The sequence below is a fragment of the Octopus sinensis genome, linkage group LG14 (assembly GCF_006345805.1).
Source record: "Octopus sinensis linkage group LG14, ASM634580v1, whole genome shotgun sequence".
NCBI classification, from domain to species: Eukaryota; Metazoa; Mollusca; class Cephalopoda; order Octopoda; family Octopodidae; genus Octopus; species Octopus sinensis.
The window spans coordinates 3,915,495-3,936,040 of NC_043010.1; the positions used below are offsets into that span (position 1 = coordinate 3,915,495).

General features: G+C 29.8%; 1 protein-coding gene across 4 annotated transcripts in view; it reads right to left on the reverse strand.

Annotated features, from left to right (window-relative positions):
• Window positions 1-20,266, reverse strand: part of LOC115218950 (protocadherin gamma-B6) — a 49,970-nt gene extending 29,704 nt beyond the window's left edge. Inside the window, exons 1-4 of one of the 4 annotated variants that reach the window (XR_005001988.1) lie at window positions 20,242-20,263; window positions 9,212-9,460; window positions 2,088-4,514; window positions 685-841 (exon numbers count right to left, since the gene is read on the reverse strand). Coding sequence is in view for 1 of the 4 variants with exons in the window: in XM_036509252.1 (XP_036365145.1) it covers window positions 685-841; window positions 2,088-4,475 (2,545 nt within the window). In the remaining 3 variants the exon portion in view is untranslated. Of the gene's footprint in view, window positions 1-684; window positions 842-2,087; window positions 4,515-9,211; window positions 9,461-20,241 lie in introns of all 4 variants that reach the window. The other 3 variants (XR_005001989.1, XR_005001990.1, XM_036509252.1) reach the window with 3 other exon arrangements.
• Between the last annotated feature and the right edge of the window lie 280 nt (window positions 20,267-20,546).

Genomic DNA, 20,546 nt, shown 5'->3' on the forward strand with positions numbered 1-20,546 from the left:
TGTTAAATGATGATGATGTTAAATGATGATGATGTTGATGACAACGACAATGACGGGTTTGCAATATTTTCAGGTTTCTTACTGCTGTTTGGAGTATATTCTTTCTGTAAAACTTCTGGGGTTTCCACCAAGTGCCTTTCATATTTACAACTTATGTCAGCATTAGTTAATTTTATTGGAATTTAAAATGTTCTAGTCTTGTTGTTGCTGCTGTTGATTATACATGTGCATGTGTGTGTGTGTGTGTGTGTGTGTACATGTATTTATATACATAAATTTATAAACATATATACATGTATATACATACATATATATATACTCACATATAGAAATGGTTACATGTATATAACTATATGAACACACATTATTGTATTCTGCATCATTCTTGAAGATAACGTGTGTGCTTAGCATTAGTTTTTTGCTACATTCTAAATAAAAGACTAATCCTGTTGATAAGAGTAGTTGAAATTCCAACTCACAAACGATAAATGAATATTGGAGTCTATGTTTAAAAATGCTCTGGAATGAAATGGTTTGAATAAAGAAATGTTATGCCTGAAATATTAACAACTCTCATGTAAAATATAATTTATTTCTCTTTTGTTTTAAAATCGTCTAAAAAGTCACAAGATTTTATGAAAATAAACTTAATCTTTTATTACAAGAATAATGTCAAATTTATACCTGGTAGAGTTTCATAATGTCCAGCATTTCTTTCATTCCATTCTTGATTATTTTCTGCATTTGATGGGATTGTTGATATGTCATTAAGACGGTCAAGAGACACAATTATAGGCTCATGTTGGCCTATGTCCGAGGCCCTGCTTGAGAGAAAATTGATCTGTAAATACAATAGGCGGACCACTGTAATGTAAAACTACATCTGGAATTATAGACTAAAATGTATAAGGGATAAAACTACTGTCAATCAGTAAGTTTATATGGATACTTGACATAGCATTATTACTAAATTAAATTTAAAATAGTATTGAATCATGAATTAAAAGTCTAACTACAAAACATTGGCATCAACAAGATAGGTCAATACTAATGATTTATTAGAAAAAATATTTTTTAAAATATCAGTTTTGCTATAATCAAATTGTTCTCTCTAATTACTATCTCTATGCTTAATCTAATTGAGATGCTGTGTTGTGATAATTAATGTTTTTTTTCTTGCATATTAATTAGAAAATACAATTAATCATGTAAATAGCTGAAAAAAAGTTCATGTAAACACTTTTAGAATTTTTTCATTGCTAGTATTAAGTATCCTTAGCAATAATGTTAATGTGTTTGATTCACATCTGCTTATACACGTGGGTATGCAATTTGTGATATGTTATTATGTCAATGCATAATGAATCACTTGTTTCTAAATGAAATGATATGTATTCTGTTATATGGGGTATAATTTATTCTCTGTTATATTATGTATTCTATTGTAAAATGCAGCTTATAATTATTTATATCATATGTTAGAAGAGATGGTATGTATATACATTGTTGTGTAAATCCTTTCCATAACGGCATGCATATTAATAACCATTTTAAAATCATAAATATCTCTGAAGGTAATTTGAGAATATCAAATTGACTAGTTTCCTAAGGATGAAAATGGAAATTATCTTACTCAGAGTTTAAGGGAATAGAAGAATAAATATAAAAATAAACTACAGGAAAATTTCTGTCATTCAAGATAGAAGGAAACCCAAGTGGGATATTTGCATTTTAGTTCTTCATTTTTCTATATCTTTTGAAAATTTAAATGCTAAGGAAGATAAATTATTGTTTATGAAAATATTTATTATTTTCGCCATTTTCTTGTACTCTCTGATTTATATAATTTCCGTTTCTATGAATTTTAATGCTAAGCAATTAACCTATTATATAAATCATTGAAGGCTTCTTAACTCCACTGCATAAGCTATAATAATCTGTGATGTAATGTGTATTCTACAGAAATTTCAGCTTAATGGTAAAGTTGAACATAGGTTTAGAGGAAATTACTTCTGGTGTAATAAACATTGATAATTGCAGGAAAGGAAACAAAAGAAAGAGAAGTAGGAATGAAGGAAAATACAAACCTGGTGAGATTGTGTAGTAAGGAACTGAGGATGGACTTCTGCAGAGGAAACTTCCCAGTCACACCCAGGTTCATAATCAGAATTTGGGTCTCTTCTTATTAGTGTTGCTTTAGGGGTGCGATTGCAGTCTGCATCTGTTACCATAGCAACTGGGATATCATATTTAGGTGACATTAGTTCACAGACATATCCTGACTGTCTTTGTTCACCAACAAACTCATTGTTTGTAGCGTACTGGACGTCTCTTTGATGCCTTTTATGGACAACACATACTATCACTGAAACTACAATGGCCACAGAAACTATCACTGCTGCTACCACAATTATAATCATCAAGTTAATATGAATTCTGTTGTCTGATTCCGTGTCTTCAGCTGTGTACATTCTGGCTGTTGTATTGCTAACAGTTAGTGTCAAAGACAGTGTAGTGGTTGCTGATAAAACTGGAGTGCCACTATCTTTGACAACTAAGTTCAAAGTATATGATCCAGCATCATTTTGGTAAATGGGACGAGAGAATGATATAACACCAGAATAGGGGTTAACTGAGAATAATTGTCTGTTATTTCCTCCAAATATTTCATATCTGAGGAAAGCATTCACATGACTGTCTCTATCAGAAGCTCTTAATGTTGTTATCTCGGTGTTACTTTGTGGATGGTAGTGGACATCCAGATTAAAGGGATCAACACTAGGAAATGTAAAATATGGAACGTTGTCATTTTTATCCATCACTTCAACAATTATATTTGCTGTATCACTTAAAGAGGGTATTCCTTTATCTTCTACCAAGACTTTGAACTTATAAACATCTTGTTTTTCATGGTCTAATGTTGAAATTGTTGAAATAAATCCAAAGTTTGAAATCTTGAATGGGAGAATATCTTCATTGTTATTCAACAGGGAATATTTTAATTCTCCTCCAGATCCTAAGTCTGGATCTGAGGCATTTATAAAGCCCACAGGAAAGTTTGCTTCTTCATTTTCATATGTTTGGAATCTAAATAAGGATTTGATAAATTCTGGTTGTACATCGTTTATATCCATTACTTGTATATAAAAATGTTTGTCTGTCTTCAGGGGTGGAAATCCTTTATCTTCACAAGAAATGGTAAAATTGATATAACTCTTACTTTCTCTATCTATAACCTTTTTTACTATAACTTTATATTTATTTCTTCCAAGACCTTGGAGCTGCAACTTATCATGGTGAAGCAAACAATGAACTTCACCATTCTGTCCAATATCATTATCAGTGACTTTTACATAAGCAATAAAGCTACCAATTTTTACTCCCTCTGAAATACTGGCTAGATGTGCTGCTGATTTTGATATAAAATTCATGTCTATATCAGGAGGATTATTCTCTTGACTATTTATATTCACTAAAACCATAGCAACTGAGCTCAAAGATGGATTTCCTCCATCCTTGGCTTTAACATACAGTTTGTATAATTTTTTTGATCCTGGTGGAAACTTTTGCAGTTGCCAGATTTCTCCTGTTGATTCATTTAATTTAAAATAGGCTCTGGCACTCTCTGATGTTTTGGAACTGAACTGGAACATTACTTTACCATTTTCACCAGAATCTAAGTCAGTTGCTGATAAAGTGACTATAGGCATTGATCTTTGATAACTATTTTTGATAGAAACATTGTAAATATTTTGGGAGAAAATTGGGGAATTGTCATTTTCATCTCGAATTAATATTTGGAGATTTAGAACACCTTCTTTAGGGGGATGGCCACCATCTTTTGCAATAACTTGAAGTTGATAAGAATCTTTCAGTTCTCTGTCAAGTTTCTCTTGTAAAACTATTCCAAGTTTAGCAGAACCATCTAAGTTTCTGAAAACAGATAATGTGAAAGGTTCTTGTTTTGTTTTCTTTAGATGATAAGTTATCCGTGAACTTTGAATGCTTACATCATTATCCATAGCATTTGGTATTGCTGTCCAAGATCCAATGCTGTCTCTTTCAGAGAACATTATTTCTACTTGTTTCTCTGGAAATTTAGGTTGATTGTCATTGGCGTCTTCAATAATAACTTTGATTTCTAATATTTTTACAAAAGATTCTTTGTGGCTGACTGCAACATCTACTATTCTGAAACATTCTGTCTTGTATTTACAAAGAGATTCAGCATCTAATATTAATGAGGTATAAAATTTCCCTGTCTTAGAGACATTAAATAGCTGAGAACTGCTAGTAAGTTGGCTAAACCAAAGAAGACTGTGATCTTGTGATGGAATACTGCTTCCTAAATGTGAGTCAATAGCAATGTCTCCAATGTATGTGCCTGGAGCTTGGTTCTCTTTCACATTATAGGTTATGTCAACAGTTTGTGATAATTTCGGAAGAAATAGTAGTAACAATATTGGCACCAACATTATCTTTATAATGATTTTATGAAGTCATTGATAGTAAATCTGAAACCAAAAAAAGAAATGTACTTCTCAAAAACCTATTAACAACAAAATATCAAGAAAATATACATATGTTTCACATTTTAATATTTTGTAAGATAATATTTAGAATTTACAAGGTGTTGTTTCTATTATTGATAATATTTAAAAGAAAAAGTCTTTAGCTGACAATATATATTATTCAGTGGTTCAATATTGTAGTATTCAATATTTTTAAGCATATTTTCAGCTTTGAATTTTTCAGATGTTATAAATTTTTCCATAGTCAAATTGACATTGTAATCATTCAATAAATTGCCTCTATTATGATCAAATTTTCTAAATCAACTGTAAAACAGTAGTATGTATGTTGTAGACTGAATGCTGTATCTAAGTTGTAAGCAGTACATTCTAACCACCATGAGAAAATAAATTTTCTTATCAGAGCCAATATCTTAGTCTTTCTATTAGGCCTACCGCTGATTAATATCCTTTCTGTGGGGAAACTCATTGTAACCTAGATTCTGGCAAGATTTAATGCAGAAATTTGGTTCTGCAGGATATAAGCAGGGAAGGTTCAATCAAATAGAATATGGGTGAAGTATCTTGATTTCTTTTCTTTTTTCCTCTTTTCCTTTCCTTTTCTTTTTTTTTTCTTTTCTTTTTTTCTTTTCTTTTTTGCTTCAAATGAAGTAAACAGTGTAAGAATTGCTATGCTGTACCACATTGACTATTATCTTCTTGGCAACAACACCTTATTAATGAGCAAATCGTGCAGGCAATGTAGTGAAGAGATTAATCTGAAAAGAATACATTAACAACAAAGGGGTTTTTTTTCTGCTTTGCTCACAATTCATTGATGAGACAAGTCTTCTGCTAGTTGGACTTCTAACAAGAAGAAAGTAAGAGATTACATGTGGGATTGGGTTAGGAAGGTGGTAACGATTGAGGTTAGAGGTGAGGAAGCAGGCCTTATCTTTGATTCAAGATGTTCTTCAAAGATGCTAGAGGTGGATATGAAAAAGGTTGTGAGGAATGCTTCCAGGTTAATGAAGGTGAGCGGTCAAAATGGGTTTTGTTAACTCACTTTCAATATAAAGCAGTTATGGTGGAGTGGAGTAGGGTGGTGTTGAGTGGGGGGAGGGGGCTTGAAGATTGCAGAAGCCTCTGGCTGGTTGTTTGGATTTGAATAGAACCTTTAGATGTTAGTTAAATGAGAATGAACAAATTAGGTATTGAGTGGTGGTGGGATGCATAAATTTTGTGAACAAAACAGAATTATTTCTTCATCATTAATATGAATACAGATATTGATTAAATTTTGTTTCACTGGTCAGTGCTGTTATTATTAGAACCATGTTCAAGTTTTAATGCAAATATTACATCAAATAATACTTCTGTTGCTAAATAGATAGGAATTAATAAATCTTGCAAAATAAAATATTTAAAAGGAGTATCTAATATTTTATTAAAAATAAAAGTATCAAAGAATTCAAACTGGAAATTAGTCTATCATGTCTGTGAGTATAAACTTGATGTCTTTATAATCTGGAACCATTTTCTCAAACTTTAATACAACCATTAATTCCAGTACTTCTCCCCCCTTCCTCTCCTCATCCCCCTCCCTCTCTCTCTCTCATATTAGCTCACTTGAAATTCAAGAAATTTATATTCTTGCAACATGACCAATAAAACATTGAAGCAAATGAAAAGAAAACAAAGCAACTGTATTAATTATTGCAAAGTGATTTCTTTAGTGCAGTTTGCTTATCTTTGTTTCAAGTCTGCATTATCTTCTAAAGGAACAACTTTGATGTAATATTGTAAATTGATATCTAATTTAACTGAAATGTAGCTGATCAACATATAGCATTTTAGAGCATTTAAGCTAATTTATATGTATACTTTTTAGCTCTGGCACAATATCACTGATGATATGAGAATCACATACATGTTGCCTAATTTAATTTGTAATGTTTTAACATTGATTAAGTTAACTTTCAAAGAATGTAATTGTTAAAGACGGTGCCTTATAATTGCAACTTTAGCTTGAAGTCTTAATACAATTAAATCTTAATACAATTAACAAAATTTGTAGGCTGAATGAATGTTGAATAAAAGAAGGAAAATACCAATTTAAATTGCATTTGACAAGAAACGAAGTCATTCAGTGTGTATAAACAGTTTTGAAATTTCTATGTGAATGATAAAAATTTGAAATATATGATGTACTTATTGATAACTAATCACATAATTCCAATGCAATTAATAATAGCCAATACCTGTACATGTTCATATTAATTTTTACACCTTTCTTTATAAGTATAGAAGCTAATAATAATAATAATGATGATGATAATAATAATAATAATAATAATAAGGATAATAATAATAGTAATAATGATAAATGCAATTTTCATAGGTAAACAAATAGATCTAAAAATGTCATACACTGTTTAAAATAAATATACATTCAAAGATTGACAACATATACCAACTGCTTGTAAAGGAGTCTATCATGTAACTGAGTTAAATGTACATTGGTATATTCTGTATATATATGTAATGTGTGTGTAATATATGCCTATATAAGTATATATATATATATATACACAGACACAATGTTTATATGTACATGTACACACACACATCATCATCATCATCATCATCATCATTATCATTGAACATCTGTTGTCCATGCTGATGACATGGGCTGGATGGTTTGATCAGGGCTGGTATATATATATATATGTATGTATATATATATGTATATGTAATATAAATGTGTGAGTGTATATACGCATACATGTGCAGACACTTTCATGGAAACATCATTCATACAAATATGCATATATATTTATTTATTTGTGTGTGTGTGTGTGTGTGTGTGTGTGTAATATGTGGATGCAACAACATTGTAGTATGTAAATATATACAAGCACAAAATATATTGAAAGTAACAATACCTCCATGCAAATATTGTTTATACACATACATATATAAACATATATGTATATCCATCTATATATATATATATACATATACACATATATGTATTTAATTAGGTATACCTACTTATACATACACATTTAAACTAACACGCATATATACACACATTATATATGATGTTTGTCTGGAAGTATTGTTACTGTCAGTATATTTTGTGTTTATATACATTCATACTGCAATGTTGTTGCTTCCACATATCATCACAATATATACACTAGCATACCTCTATATGAAATTTAATGCATTGTGTGCCAGTATATTTTTTGTGTATGATTTTTATCTATGCATTATGTATTTGTGTTGTGTGTATTTTGTGTTTATATGTGTATGTATATACATATCCATATCTCTCTATCATCTATGTCCATCCATCCACCCATATATATATTTATTTATTTATTGTGTATATATGTGTGTTGTTGATACACACACCCACACCCATATATATATATATATATATATATATGCATATGCCTCTGTGTGTATTTAATGTAAGTTTCCACAAAAATACTTTAGTGTCTGATAAAAGCTATTGCATATAGTCTTCAAAATATATTATATTATTTACTAATTTCGTTTCACTAATTTTTGATAAAATATTGTAATATTTGAATACCTGTCTTACATGTGTGTGTGTGTTTGTGTATGTGTGTGTGTGTGTGTGGTGTGTGTGTGTGTGTGAGTATATATATATATACATACATATACATATATATATATATATATATATATATATATATATATAATATATATATACATATATATATATACACACACACACAAACATATACATAAATATATATACATACATATATATATATATATATATATATATATATATATATATATATATCTTTGTATCTATGTTGCTAAATAATATTAGTTAAACATAATTATCATGTGGTTGATAACATTAAAAAAAAAAAAACAAAGAAAAATCAAGCAAACCAAATGTGTGATATTTCTAAATAACAGAATGTCACCAATTTTATATTACCTGAATGTCACATATACTTCACTGAAATGAAATGTCAAATATTCAACAATAGACTAAATTAGTGATATTTCCAAATAGCCAAAATTGAGATATTCATATAGATTAAATGTTAGATATTCAGTAAAGTATTTCTAAAAATGCTATATGAAAATTATTTAAAAAGTATGTGTTTATCATAAGAACAAAGTAAAATGTATTCAACAGAGTTAACTTTCTTCAATAAAATCTCTTTAAAGTATTTCTCTGTAGTAAATTGAAAAATAATTTCTACTAATAAATAGTATACTAGAGTCATTTTAAGTTGAGATTATAAACAATTCTTTTTCTTTTCATTTACTTTTTTTAAATATCTGAGTGATGTAACTTTATTTTTCTAGGTATTTGTGAAAAGAACTTAAAGTAATTGTACATGTAATAAGACTAAACTCTAAAGATAATTTCTTTAATGATTAGATTTTAGTTATGAAGCTGCATAGATTACCCTCTCTATTTAAAAAGTAGACTATATTTAAAATTTTAAACATTATATAGTTATCTATACACTGTAGTATATTATATACTTTTCAAAATTCACAACACTTGATTCGTTTTAACTTGTAAAATGAAGAATCTGATTTTGATTTTTTTTAAAAGTGATACTTTTAATTTCTTTTTCTGTAATAGAATGCAATATAAAGTAACTGTCTTTAGAAATAGAAAAGATGTGAGCACTTACCAATACTGCAAATTTTTCTCCAATGTGCCGATAGCTGAACTGTGTATGTATCCTGCTGTAGAGTTGTACAGTTACTGCTGCTGATGTGAGCCAGCAATACTGTGTGGCTTGGTCTGTGTTGTGTGAGTATGAGAGAGAGAGGTTTACATTTCTATCAAGTATAGTGTGTATGTAATGTCTGCTACAACCAATAACAGGCTGTTTATGGTTCCCATGGAAGGAAAACGGAAATTCTGCTTCAGATTCCAGCTGTAAAGAAGTAGATTTAATACAGAGATGAGTCACGTATATTCTTAAAAACACTAAATAATTGTTATATATACACTTATTTATTGCTAATGTAAAAGAAAAGAAAAATCTATCAATAAGTATAGACATGCAACTGTTTGAAAATACCTTCATACCTGTTAAAAGAAACCTGTAAACCTATGATAACTAGGTGGTTTTTTTTTTCATAAACTGAAACATCAATCACTTTTTCCCCCCATTTACAAAATCTTAATATCACTGTTACTTTTTTTTGCTTATCAGTTCAGTTCTTATTTGATGAACATAGATTTATCCATAATCAAAGTAAAAGAATTATCAATAATAAACATTACAAAGAAAGGTTTAAGATTTGAGTGATCTACGTCAATATGAAGAAAGAAATTTGTCTTATAATAATAATAATAATAATAATAAAAATTCAGAAATCTGAAATGAAAGAACTAGTGCTATCAAAGAAATGTCTATTGCGATATTATTGAAAGAGAGAAAATAATACTTTTCCTGAAAACACTCAAACTAAATAAAAGGAGTAAAAAAAAAATGTTGGCTGAAAACTATGATGTCTCAAATTTTCTTTTGCTATCAAAAGACACTTATTTTATTTTTCAATAGAGGTAGTGGAAAAAGTGAAAGTGTTTAAATATAAGAATTGAATTAATATTTCTAGCCTTAGTAGAAAAAGAAAAGTTTTAAAGTTGCCCAAAACCAAACATAATTAAAAGCTAAATATCTCATTTATAGTGATAATTTGTGTTTTTGAAGATACTTTCTATTCAAGGTAAAGAACTAAGTTGGTACCAGGAACAAAATACATGTTAAATTTTACACATATGGACACATGCAATTTTACATATCAATGCACACTATCCTGCACTGCACACACACACACATGTGCTGCACACACACTCTCTCTCTCTCTAACTCTCCCTCTCTCTCTCTTTCTCTCTCTCTAACTCTCTCTCTCTCTCTCTCTCTCTCTCTCTCTCTCTCTCTCTCTCTCTATCTATCTATCTCTTTCTAAACCCTGACTGTTAATATGAAGTTACAACTTGCAAGGAAAGGAAGGTTACTTATATCATGAATTTAGCAAAACTTATTAATTAACAAGGGAAATAACTTTATGAGAATGTTTACAAAAATTTCTTGTTTTGAATCAAATCAAGAAAATCATTTCCTCAGCTTATGAAATTGGAAGCCATCAACATTTTGAAATACATTTTTTCTTTTTCTTTTATTTTTTTTCAATAAAATTTCAATAATTTAATTTAACAGATGAAGTTCAAGTGATCTCACTTAAAATGTTGAAACCATATAAGTTTTAAAATGAATGTAATAAAATGAATTAAATAAAGAAATCACTTGATAATAAACATTATAGGCATTAAAATGTCAAATTAAGAAATGTGAGAGTATCTTAAAGTGAAATGTATGTAATTTGATCTGAAATAATTGTAAGAAACAATGTCATTTCTCTAGATAATAATATGACCTTGTTGTGTTTCACAGTTTCTATTTTTGTCAAATACTCTTTTTTTACCCCTCATTATTTGATATTACCATAGACAGTATTAGAAGAACAAAATATATTGATGTATTAAAACAAAATGAAAATATAAGATATAAGAGAATATTGGCTTTTTATCATGTTAATTTTCTGATAATTTTATAAAATATTCATCTCTCGGTAGAAAAAACCCCCCAGAATATATAATATATAATATATATGCAACAGAAAAGACATCCAAAAGATCTTATTACATTAAAGTAGCTATTATGTATTCTGATTACTTTCCAAACATATCTCAGCCAAATTTTACAGATCCTCCAAAACTGGGAAATCTTTATGTAGTGTTGCCAAAGATAATAGTTTGGCTTCACCTTTTCAGTTTCAGCTTCTGGTTTGATACTTGATGTTAAAATATCATTACGGTAACATATTGCTTCCTTTACAGCAACATTTGGTGAAAAATTCAATGTCAAAACTTTATTCCTATTAGATTTATTGAAACGATGTACCATATAGTTCCCCACTCACATTCAGTTTATATCCAAGCTATTTCAGTATTGTAACCATGCCTCATGAAAACATGCCAATATTTTACCATAACAAAACAGAGAGAAAATCTTTTATTTCTCTCTTCTTTCCAATATTGTAAAATAGAAAAAAATGAAACTGTTTTGTTTCTCTAAAATTTACTTCTTAGTGTCTGTTCTTTAAAGCAAAGTGATTGATTACCTTAGTTATAAGCAAGTGGGTTACGTTCATAAAATATTTAGGTAAAAATAGCAAATACATCTTATTGTGATTTCTGAACTAGGTGTAAACCCTGTCTTTCTTCCTTTTTCTTCTTCCTTTTTTTTTTCTTCTTGCAAGTGTGTGTGTTGGGGAGAAAAGAGAAAGGGCTTAATTATATTTAATTGAATTGCTTTCAATATATTACTGGTATATTTCAATACTTAGCTTTGATTCAGAAAAATTTAGATGAATATACTAGATAAAAAAAAGTCCAGCTAAATATCCTATTGTTTAAAAAATTTTGTACCTGACTAAGATTTACATATTATACATCTGTATCTATATCTATCTATCTATCTATCTATCTATCTATCTATCTATCTATCTATCTATCTATCTATCTATCTATCTATCTATCTATCTATCTATCTATCTATCTCTATCTATCTATCTATCTATCTATCTATCTATCTATCTATCTATCTATCTATCTATCTATCTATCTATGTCTCTCTCTCTCTCTCTATCTCTCTCTCTCTCTCTCTCTATATATATATATATATATATATATATTATATATATATATATATATATATATATATATATATATGTATATATATACATATATATATATATATATATATTGATTTTTCTTTTACTTGGAACAATGTCACTTTTCTTTTTGTAGTTGCAAGTACTTGTGTGTGTATGTGTGTGTGTGTGTTTTGCTGCATAAAACAATAGCTAGTACCTTACTAGCTCTTATTTGATCAAACTTCAGAGGAGAAAAGTCAAAAGATATTACTTTTTTTTCACTCGAGCTTAATTATTTTTAGTTCCTTAAAAGTCAGTTACCTAAAGGCATAAAATTTTGCAATTAGAGAATGCAGTTAAACTGAGAAAGATGAAGGATTGAATTAGATATTCAAAAGCCTCTAGTCTGATTTCCTATTGCCTGGTCATTTCTCTCTCTCTAAAATTTGCATATCATAATTGATAAAACAGATGATAAGACATGATTCAAAATAATTCTCTCAGGTTCATGTCTTTGTATAAAGAAAATTTACCCCAGAGCCCTGAGTGAGTCATTGTTCTAATAAGTTTATTTATATTCAATAACAACAATGAAAAATAAATCAGTTTTCGTTTTCTTTTAAATACTCCTAAAAATGCTTTATGCACTGCAATGATGTTTTTGCAGCATTTCTCAAACTTTTAAGATTGTTCTTAATTTTGAAGTAGGTGCAAAATAAAAATAAAAGCCTATAAATATCTCTTGGTATGCTGTATGTATAGAAAATAGCTTCTGAAATTCTTCAAGATTATATTTAAAATTTTGGTACTAATTTCAACACTGGTCATACTAACAGCTGCACAAAACTATTTACTGAAATCTGACTAAAATCATATCAAACCCGACTTTCTTTAACCCTTTAAGCATGGAGGTCATTAACAAGCAATTTGATGAATGTATGCCCAGAGCATAAGTCAGCAATAAGCAATTCTGATTGTCATACAATTTCTGAGTAGTATAAATTTCAATTTTAAAATATTAATTGTCATGCTGAAATATTACTTAGTGTAATGAAAGGGTTAGGAATAAGAATTCTTGCACAGCTAAAATTCTCTTTAACTTAAACATTTCCATGATATTGAAGAAATTAATAAATGGTAATAGTTTATAAAATATTGATTTCTAACAGTTGCATACACCTGATTAAGTTGACTCTAGAACTTTACTGGTACTTTATTCTATTGACCCTGAAAGGATGAAAAGGAAAGTTGACGTTGGTGGAATTTGAACTTAAGTCATAAAAAGCTATTGCCAAAACAAGTTTGTCATGCTTGTTTTCTATTTATACAAGTGATCCCTTGGAAGAAAAGAAGATGTTTTTAATATCTGTAAAGAATTTTGATTAGGATTTACTCTTTTACTCTTTTACTTGTTTCAGTCATGTGACTGAGGCCATGCTGGAGCACCGCCTTTAGTTGAGGAAATCCACCCCAGGACTTATTCTTTGTAAGCCTAGTATTTATTCTATCAGTCTCTTTTGCCAAACTGCTAAGTTGCAGGGACATAAACACACCAGCATCAGTTGTCAAGTGATGTTGGTGAGACACACACAAACATACACACACACACACACATATATACGACAGGCTTCTTTCAGTTTCCAACTACCAAATCTACTCACAAGACTTTGGTCGGCCCGAGGCTATAGTAGAAGACACTTGCCCAAGGTACCACGCAGTGGGACTGAACCCAGAAACATGTGGATTTCCAAAGAGATACCTTAAGAAAACTATGCTAATCTAATATGCTTTAATTTAGCTGTCTCACAATTATCCATTAAACCACATACAAATGAAATCCAGTGTAGATCTCTAAAGTTTATTTATATAGCAAAATATTAATATTTCACTTCTATGTTGATTGGTATATGACATACCTTTTAGTTCAAAATCTACACCTGTAACAATACGAATCAGTATTGGAAAGTATCTATAGAAAAACTGCAGTTTGACTGGCAAACTATCATAATCTGTTCCCCAGTATATACCACTGAACTGTTACCTACTACTCTTCTTATCTTACTTACCTTAATTTCCACCCACTTAAATACCTTTATCTGTCATTTTCTTGTCCTCCTATTAAACATCTTGACTTTTCTCTCTAGAACTTCCTTGTGTGTGTAACAATCTGAATGCTAACCTCCCACAGAACTTCTTGAACTCCAGAGGTGATAATGAACTTTTGGTTTCTGTCCTTCTCCTCTAGACAATTCAATAGAAATCCTGGAAACTAAAGAGCTAATTATATCTCCCTGATTGATGTAAAATGTGAAGAAGACAAATGCTTCAGATAATGTAATATAGATTCTAATACTTAACTTCTGTTGCAGTACTGCTTGATGATACTAGAGAGATTAACGTATTTTAGTGGATGAGGGAGTTAAATTGATCACCACTAACTTCACTTCACTTCTCTGTTTATTCAACTTAAACTTTGCTTAATGTTTATTATGCTAATATTTCATATTAGTCTTTTAAGGACATTAACAACTAATCATTTGAATGTTGCATGTCCTCGTAAGACAATGGCTATCTCTGCTTCGTTGATATGCATCTTTATCATTGTGTTGATCATCTTCATTCTCCCTTCTTATGTCTTCATGAGTAGTGTTAATGTATTTTGTTTGATAGTTTGTTTTCTTTTAAATATCGGAATATTATTTTCAACATCAGTTAGGGGGACATGATCAGTCCAGTATACTGATCATACCATCACACCACTCTACAAGGAATGATATAATTCTGAGATATTTACCATACTTCAAGTACTTGAGATGATGAATTCACTAATTCTAGAGTGTGTTCCTTCCGGCATTTGTCAAAGAGTTTTTAGATTAGCTTCTTCCTGAGATTGATTGTCATCTTCAAGATTTGAGGGCTTTTTTTTTTTCTTCTTAAGACGGGTAATTGTAAACATTAATAAGAATTATAGTTGGTAGAATGACATAGCAAGGCAATACAATGAAGAAGAAAAAACATTAATAGGAATGGCTGAGTGGCATCAAGGAAGCAGGACAGATATTGAGTTTTAGAATTACATAAAATATAATTATGCCTCATGTTGTCCAGAATGAAACAGATTGTTTGTAATTAATTTTGTAGTATCTTCAATTTTAGTTACACATATACCAAACAAAAATTTGACTAAAAGATTCATTTCTTCAAATTAATATTGAAGGCAACTTTAGGTATAATAAATTGCCTATAAATAATACTAATAGTATAGTATGTATTTTGTAACTGTCAAAAAAAATTTTAAGTTGGAAGATGTGCAAATTATTAACTTTCTCCCTACTTCAGTATGAAAGTAAATCTTTAGTAATATAAGCAAGTTAAACTAATTCTCTAAAATATATGTTTATTAAGAACACAAAGAAATAATATTTACCATATTCACTATCTTTTTATTTTTCACTTAGTGTTTTGAAAGATTTTCAATGAAAGTCAGAAAGCAAATAATTCCAGAGGGTATTTGCATTAAGCTTCCTTGTTTATTTTTATTTCTTTAAATACTTTTTGAAATATATGTTATTGTTTATTAACAGGAGTCTTTTCATTCAATTTTACCATTAGAAAGAAATTTGTATTTTTTTTCTTTCAAAAATGTGAGCTAAATTTTATGTTAATTTTACACTTAGAACAAAAGTTGTAATGAATGTATCATTTTTTTTTTTTACATTTTAAGATATACACAATGATGACACCCTAACTAAACAATTTCTATTGCGCTCATTAATAATGAAAATATAGTTTTTATATGTCACTAATCAAATAAGAAAAAATATTATTTTTGCTTTCACTCATACTTAATTATTAATACATCCTTACAAAACAGTTACCTGAAGGCATAAAGTATTGCAATTAGAGAATACAATTAATTTTCTATTTCTAACAAATCTTTTAAATGGCTTCTAATGGCTAACCTTCTTTTCCTTGTCATGAAAAAAGTTTTTTCAGATATTTTATAGCAATTATAAAACAATAGATGGACAAAAAGCAAATATTTATTTTATGACTAATCACTACTATTTTTTGAGATTATTTATTATTGACAGCAAATTTTTATTCAAATGGGTTGTTTTGCTCTCCTCTAATACTTTTAATTTGCTATCTGAATTGAATTGGCAAACAGATTGAATAGTAGTGTAATAACATACATAATAAATTTATTTCATAATTTGATTTGAGTATAAAGTGTTTTTAGAAAGAAAATCTATTTAATTATTTATTTTCCAACTGCAGCAATGGCAAACCTAACCTTGAAATTTTGAAATACTATTTAATAGCTATGTGCATATATTGCTTGAAGCATGAAGTAATTTTTAACAAAATTTTCCTTTTTGATTATGAAATTTTGTCATAAAGTTGAAATGAAAAATGTCTCACAAATTCATTCTCATAATTAATTTTCATTACTACATTTATTAATCCTGAATATTATTTTTTTTAAATACCAATTTATATAACCAAATATTTCAACTAGATAGTATAAAACATTTTTATAACTTTTGATTAGGAGGTTTTAAAAGGAAAACACACAAAATTCATCGTCATCAGAAGAGCCATTTCTAACAGATTAGAAAATAAGTAACTTGTTTATTTTCATTATTGCCACAAACTCAGAAACTCAACAAATCTTTAGATTTAAAAGTATCACAGCTATCTATCTATCTGTCTGTCTGTCTGTCTATTTGTCTGTCTGCCTGCACCCCGCTCTCTCTATATACAGGGGTTGGACAAAAATAAAGGAAACACCTGGCATCATAGCATCATAATTTTGGAATATCTATAAAACCGTCAAAAGGCTTGTTTGTTTTATGTTTTTCTGATTTATTATTAGTGTTGCTCAATAGGTTTTGCTAAAATTGCTGTTTCTTTTCAGATATCATCAGAAAGAGGTTATTAAAATTCATTAAAATGACAGATCTATTGGACTTTCAAAGAGGTCAAGTTGTTGGTGCTCGTATGGCCGGCATTAGCATTATGAAAACAGCCAAAATGTTTGGTGTATCTAAAAGTACAGTCTTGAAAGTAATGACAGCCTTTGAGAAAGAGGGAAAAAAAAACCTCCTTGTTGAAACAAAACTCCGGAAGAAAACCAAAACTTTCAGAATTGTTAGAAAGGATCACAAAAGTACAGCTCCCAAAATTACTGCAGAGCTTAATGACCACCTCGAGAACCCAGTTTCCACAAAAATTGTTTGCCTGGAGTTGCACAAAGCCAGATTTCATGGGAGGGCTGCGATCAGAAAACTGCTACTCTCAAAAATAAATGTTGCAAAGCATTTACAGTGGAGTAAAAACCTACAGAATTCATCCCTAGAGCAATGGAAGAATATTATTTTCTCGAATGAGTCAACCTTTACCCTATTTCCGACCACTGGCTGAGTATACATATAGAGACAGCCAAAAGAAGCATTTGATCCAGTCTGCCTTCTTCCAACTGTTAAACATAGAGGAGGATCTGTAATGATCTAGGGGGCTATATCTTGGAAATCCGCCAGCCCAATGGTTTCCCTTCATGGCAGAATTAATAGTCAAGACTATTTAAGCATTTTATCTAATCAAGTTCATCTTATGGTTACAGAACTGTTTGGAGGGAAACGCAATCTTTCAGGATGATAATGCACCAATTAACACAGTTAAATTTGTTACTGAATGGCATGAGGAACATTCTAGTGAAGTTGAACATCTTATCTGGCCACCACAGTCCCCAGATCTCAATATTATTGAACATTTATGGTACATTTTAGAAAAGCAAGTAATGAGTTGATATCCTCTACCATCATCACTACAAGAACTGGAGACTGTTTTACCTGAAGAATGGACAAAAATTCCTTTGGAAACAATTCAAACTTTGTATGAGTCCATACCTAATTGAATTCAAGCTGTAATATCTGCCAAAGGCAGTCCTACCCCATATTAAAATTTATTTGTTTGAAATTTTAAGGTGTTTGCATTATTTTGTCTGACCCCAGTATATATTTGATGCTGTTGGTAGATATTTAGTGTTCTGGATGAAATAATTCTTATTGTTATGTTTCAGTTTCAGAATATCAAACCATAATGAGTTGTTGGTTCTTAAAGTATTAAGATCAGTAACATTATTATTGATATTCTAATCAAGATTATGTTGATTAATAATGCTGTCAATGTTCTTAGGTTTTCTCTACGTAGATGTTAATGACTTATACTCAGTATTTTACAGTTTTTAAAAGTATATACTCTTTTACTCTTTTACTTGTTTCAGTCAGTTGACTGCGGCCATGCTGGAGCACCGCCTTTAATCGAGCAACTCGACCCTGGGACTTATTCTTTTTTGTAAGCCCAGTACTTATTCTATCGGTCTCGATAGAATAAAATCTAACCTTATGTATAATTTTATATAACAAGATCCATCAAATATCTAAGGAATATCAAAAGTAAGATTGAAATTTATAGAACTACCAAATCTTTAGACAAATTTTAATGTTGTTAGAATTTTACATATGCATAATTCTTCTGCGCTGGAAATCTTTTATTGTTCAGTAAATAACTAATTTTAAGTCAAATGGTTTGTATTTAAATGTGTAAGTTTTCTACTTTTGTTGGGTGAAAATTAGTTTTTAAGGAAATCAAATTTGTTGTTATTTTTCATCTTTGTTGTCATTAAACATTAATCTAATAATGATAAGTTATAAACTTCCATCATTTCATACAGTTCACAACTTCAATTTTAACTACTAAAGTATTATATTTATATCAATAAAAAACATAAACCCCATTGTGTGCTGCAAGGTGGCGAGCTGGCAGAAACGTTAGCACACTGGGCGAAATGCTTAGTGGTATTTCGTTTGTCGTTACGTTGTGAGTTCAAATTCCGCCGAGGTCGACTTTGCCTTTCATCCTTTCGGGTCGATAAATTAAGTACCAGTTATGCACTGGGGTCGATGTAATCGACTTAATACCTATGTCTGTCCTTGTTTGTCCTCTCTGTCTTTAGCCTCTTGTGGGTTATAAAGAAATAGGTATTAGTGAATAAAATATTTTGTCTCTTGACAAAAAGAAACAGAATGAAAGAAAGAGAAGTAAACAAGATATTTGAAAGTTTTAAAAAGTTTTCTTCCAAATTCTTCGTTTACTCATTTGCTAAATACTTTCTCTAACGTTATTAACTAATCCCAGTCGAAGTAATGAATATAGAAGTAAGTAATTAAATGTTTAACAGCAGTGGTCTGCACTGTTACTTAATGAATATAGCTTGTTCAAAAATCGAATAAATTGGTTTGCTGTAAAGCAGTGGTTCTCAACTGGGTTCCTTATGGTCCCTGAAGATTTGGTGGAGGTGGTGGTGGTGGGATGCATACAAAAGGAAAGGCTGTACATTTCAGTAGAAACTGATCACTGCCTGGCAAAGGACACTGGTCAAGTATTGAACTTTATACTTTCCTCAGAGCAAATCAATTCTTTCTACTTATTGAAGAGTAGAAAATATAGCTTTACATGGCTTAAACCAGCAATTTTAGAAATGTTTGTTTTACAAAAAATTGGATCAACATAGATTTTCATAATTCAATCAAATTTCAATCAAAATGCCTTTCAAGTACAAATAAAAAGATTTCGCTGAGTCTCTCAGTTTTCTACAGCTTTTCATAAAATTTACATTGGTGTTAATCATTTAAATTTGAATTCTTTGAAAATAAAATCTAACCTTTCTAATCAATAAACAAATTCTCAGAGCACAGGTTAAGTACTTCCAGGAAAACCTATCAAAGTTTGTTTCAAACTAAACTTCTAAGTGAGAGTATGGTATCAAAGTGAGAGGTGGTATCAAAAAGTTCCCAGTCTAGTTCTGCAGTGCACTAACTGACGGCAGCACATGAATGTGTGTATACATCAAGCTACTATTTTCTCCATCACCTGGAATGAGCAACAAGCCTTTAATGAATCTTTAACAGTAACTGAAGCTTACCCAACATCACTTATTTTCTTGGCCACATACAGGAAAAGTGGCAGTTTAACGAAGGCGCCAGACTAAAAGTCTATAAAAAAAAATTGAATTTTACCATAATTTCTACATGCGCACATGTACTCTCTCTCTCTCTCCCACACACACACTCTTTCAGTCATCATTTTATCAAAAGTATTTCAGCTGAAATATGTCAAATACTATATGTAGCTTGTGGCCTGCTCTGTTCCTCACAAGCATTACAAACTTGAAGGAATTTTATATAAAGTTAATTGGTAAAGATAAAGCAACGAAGCAAAAAGTTATCC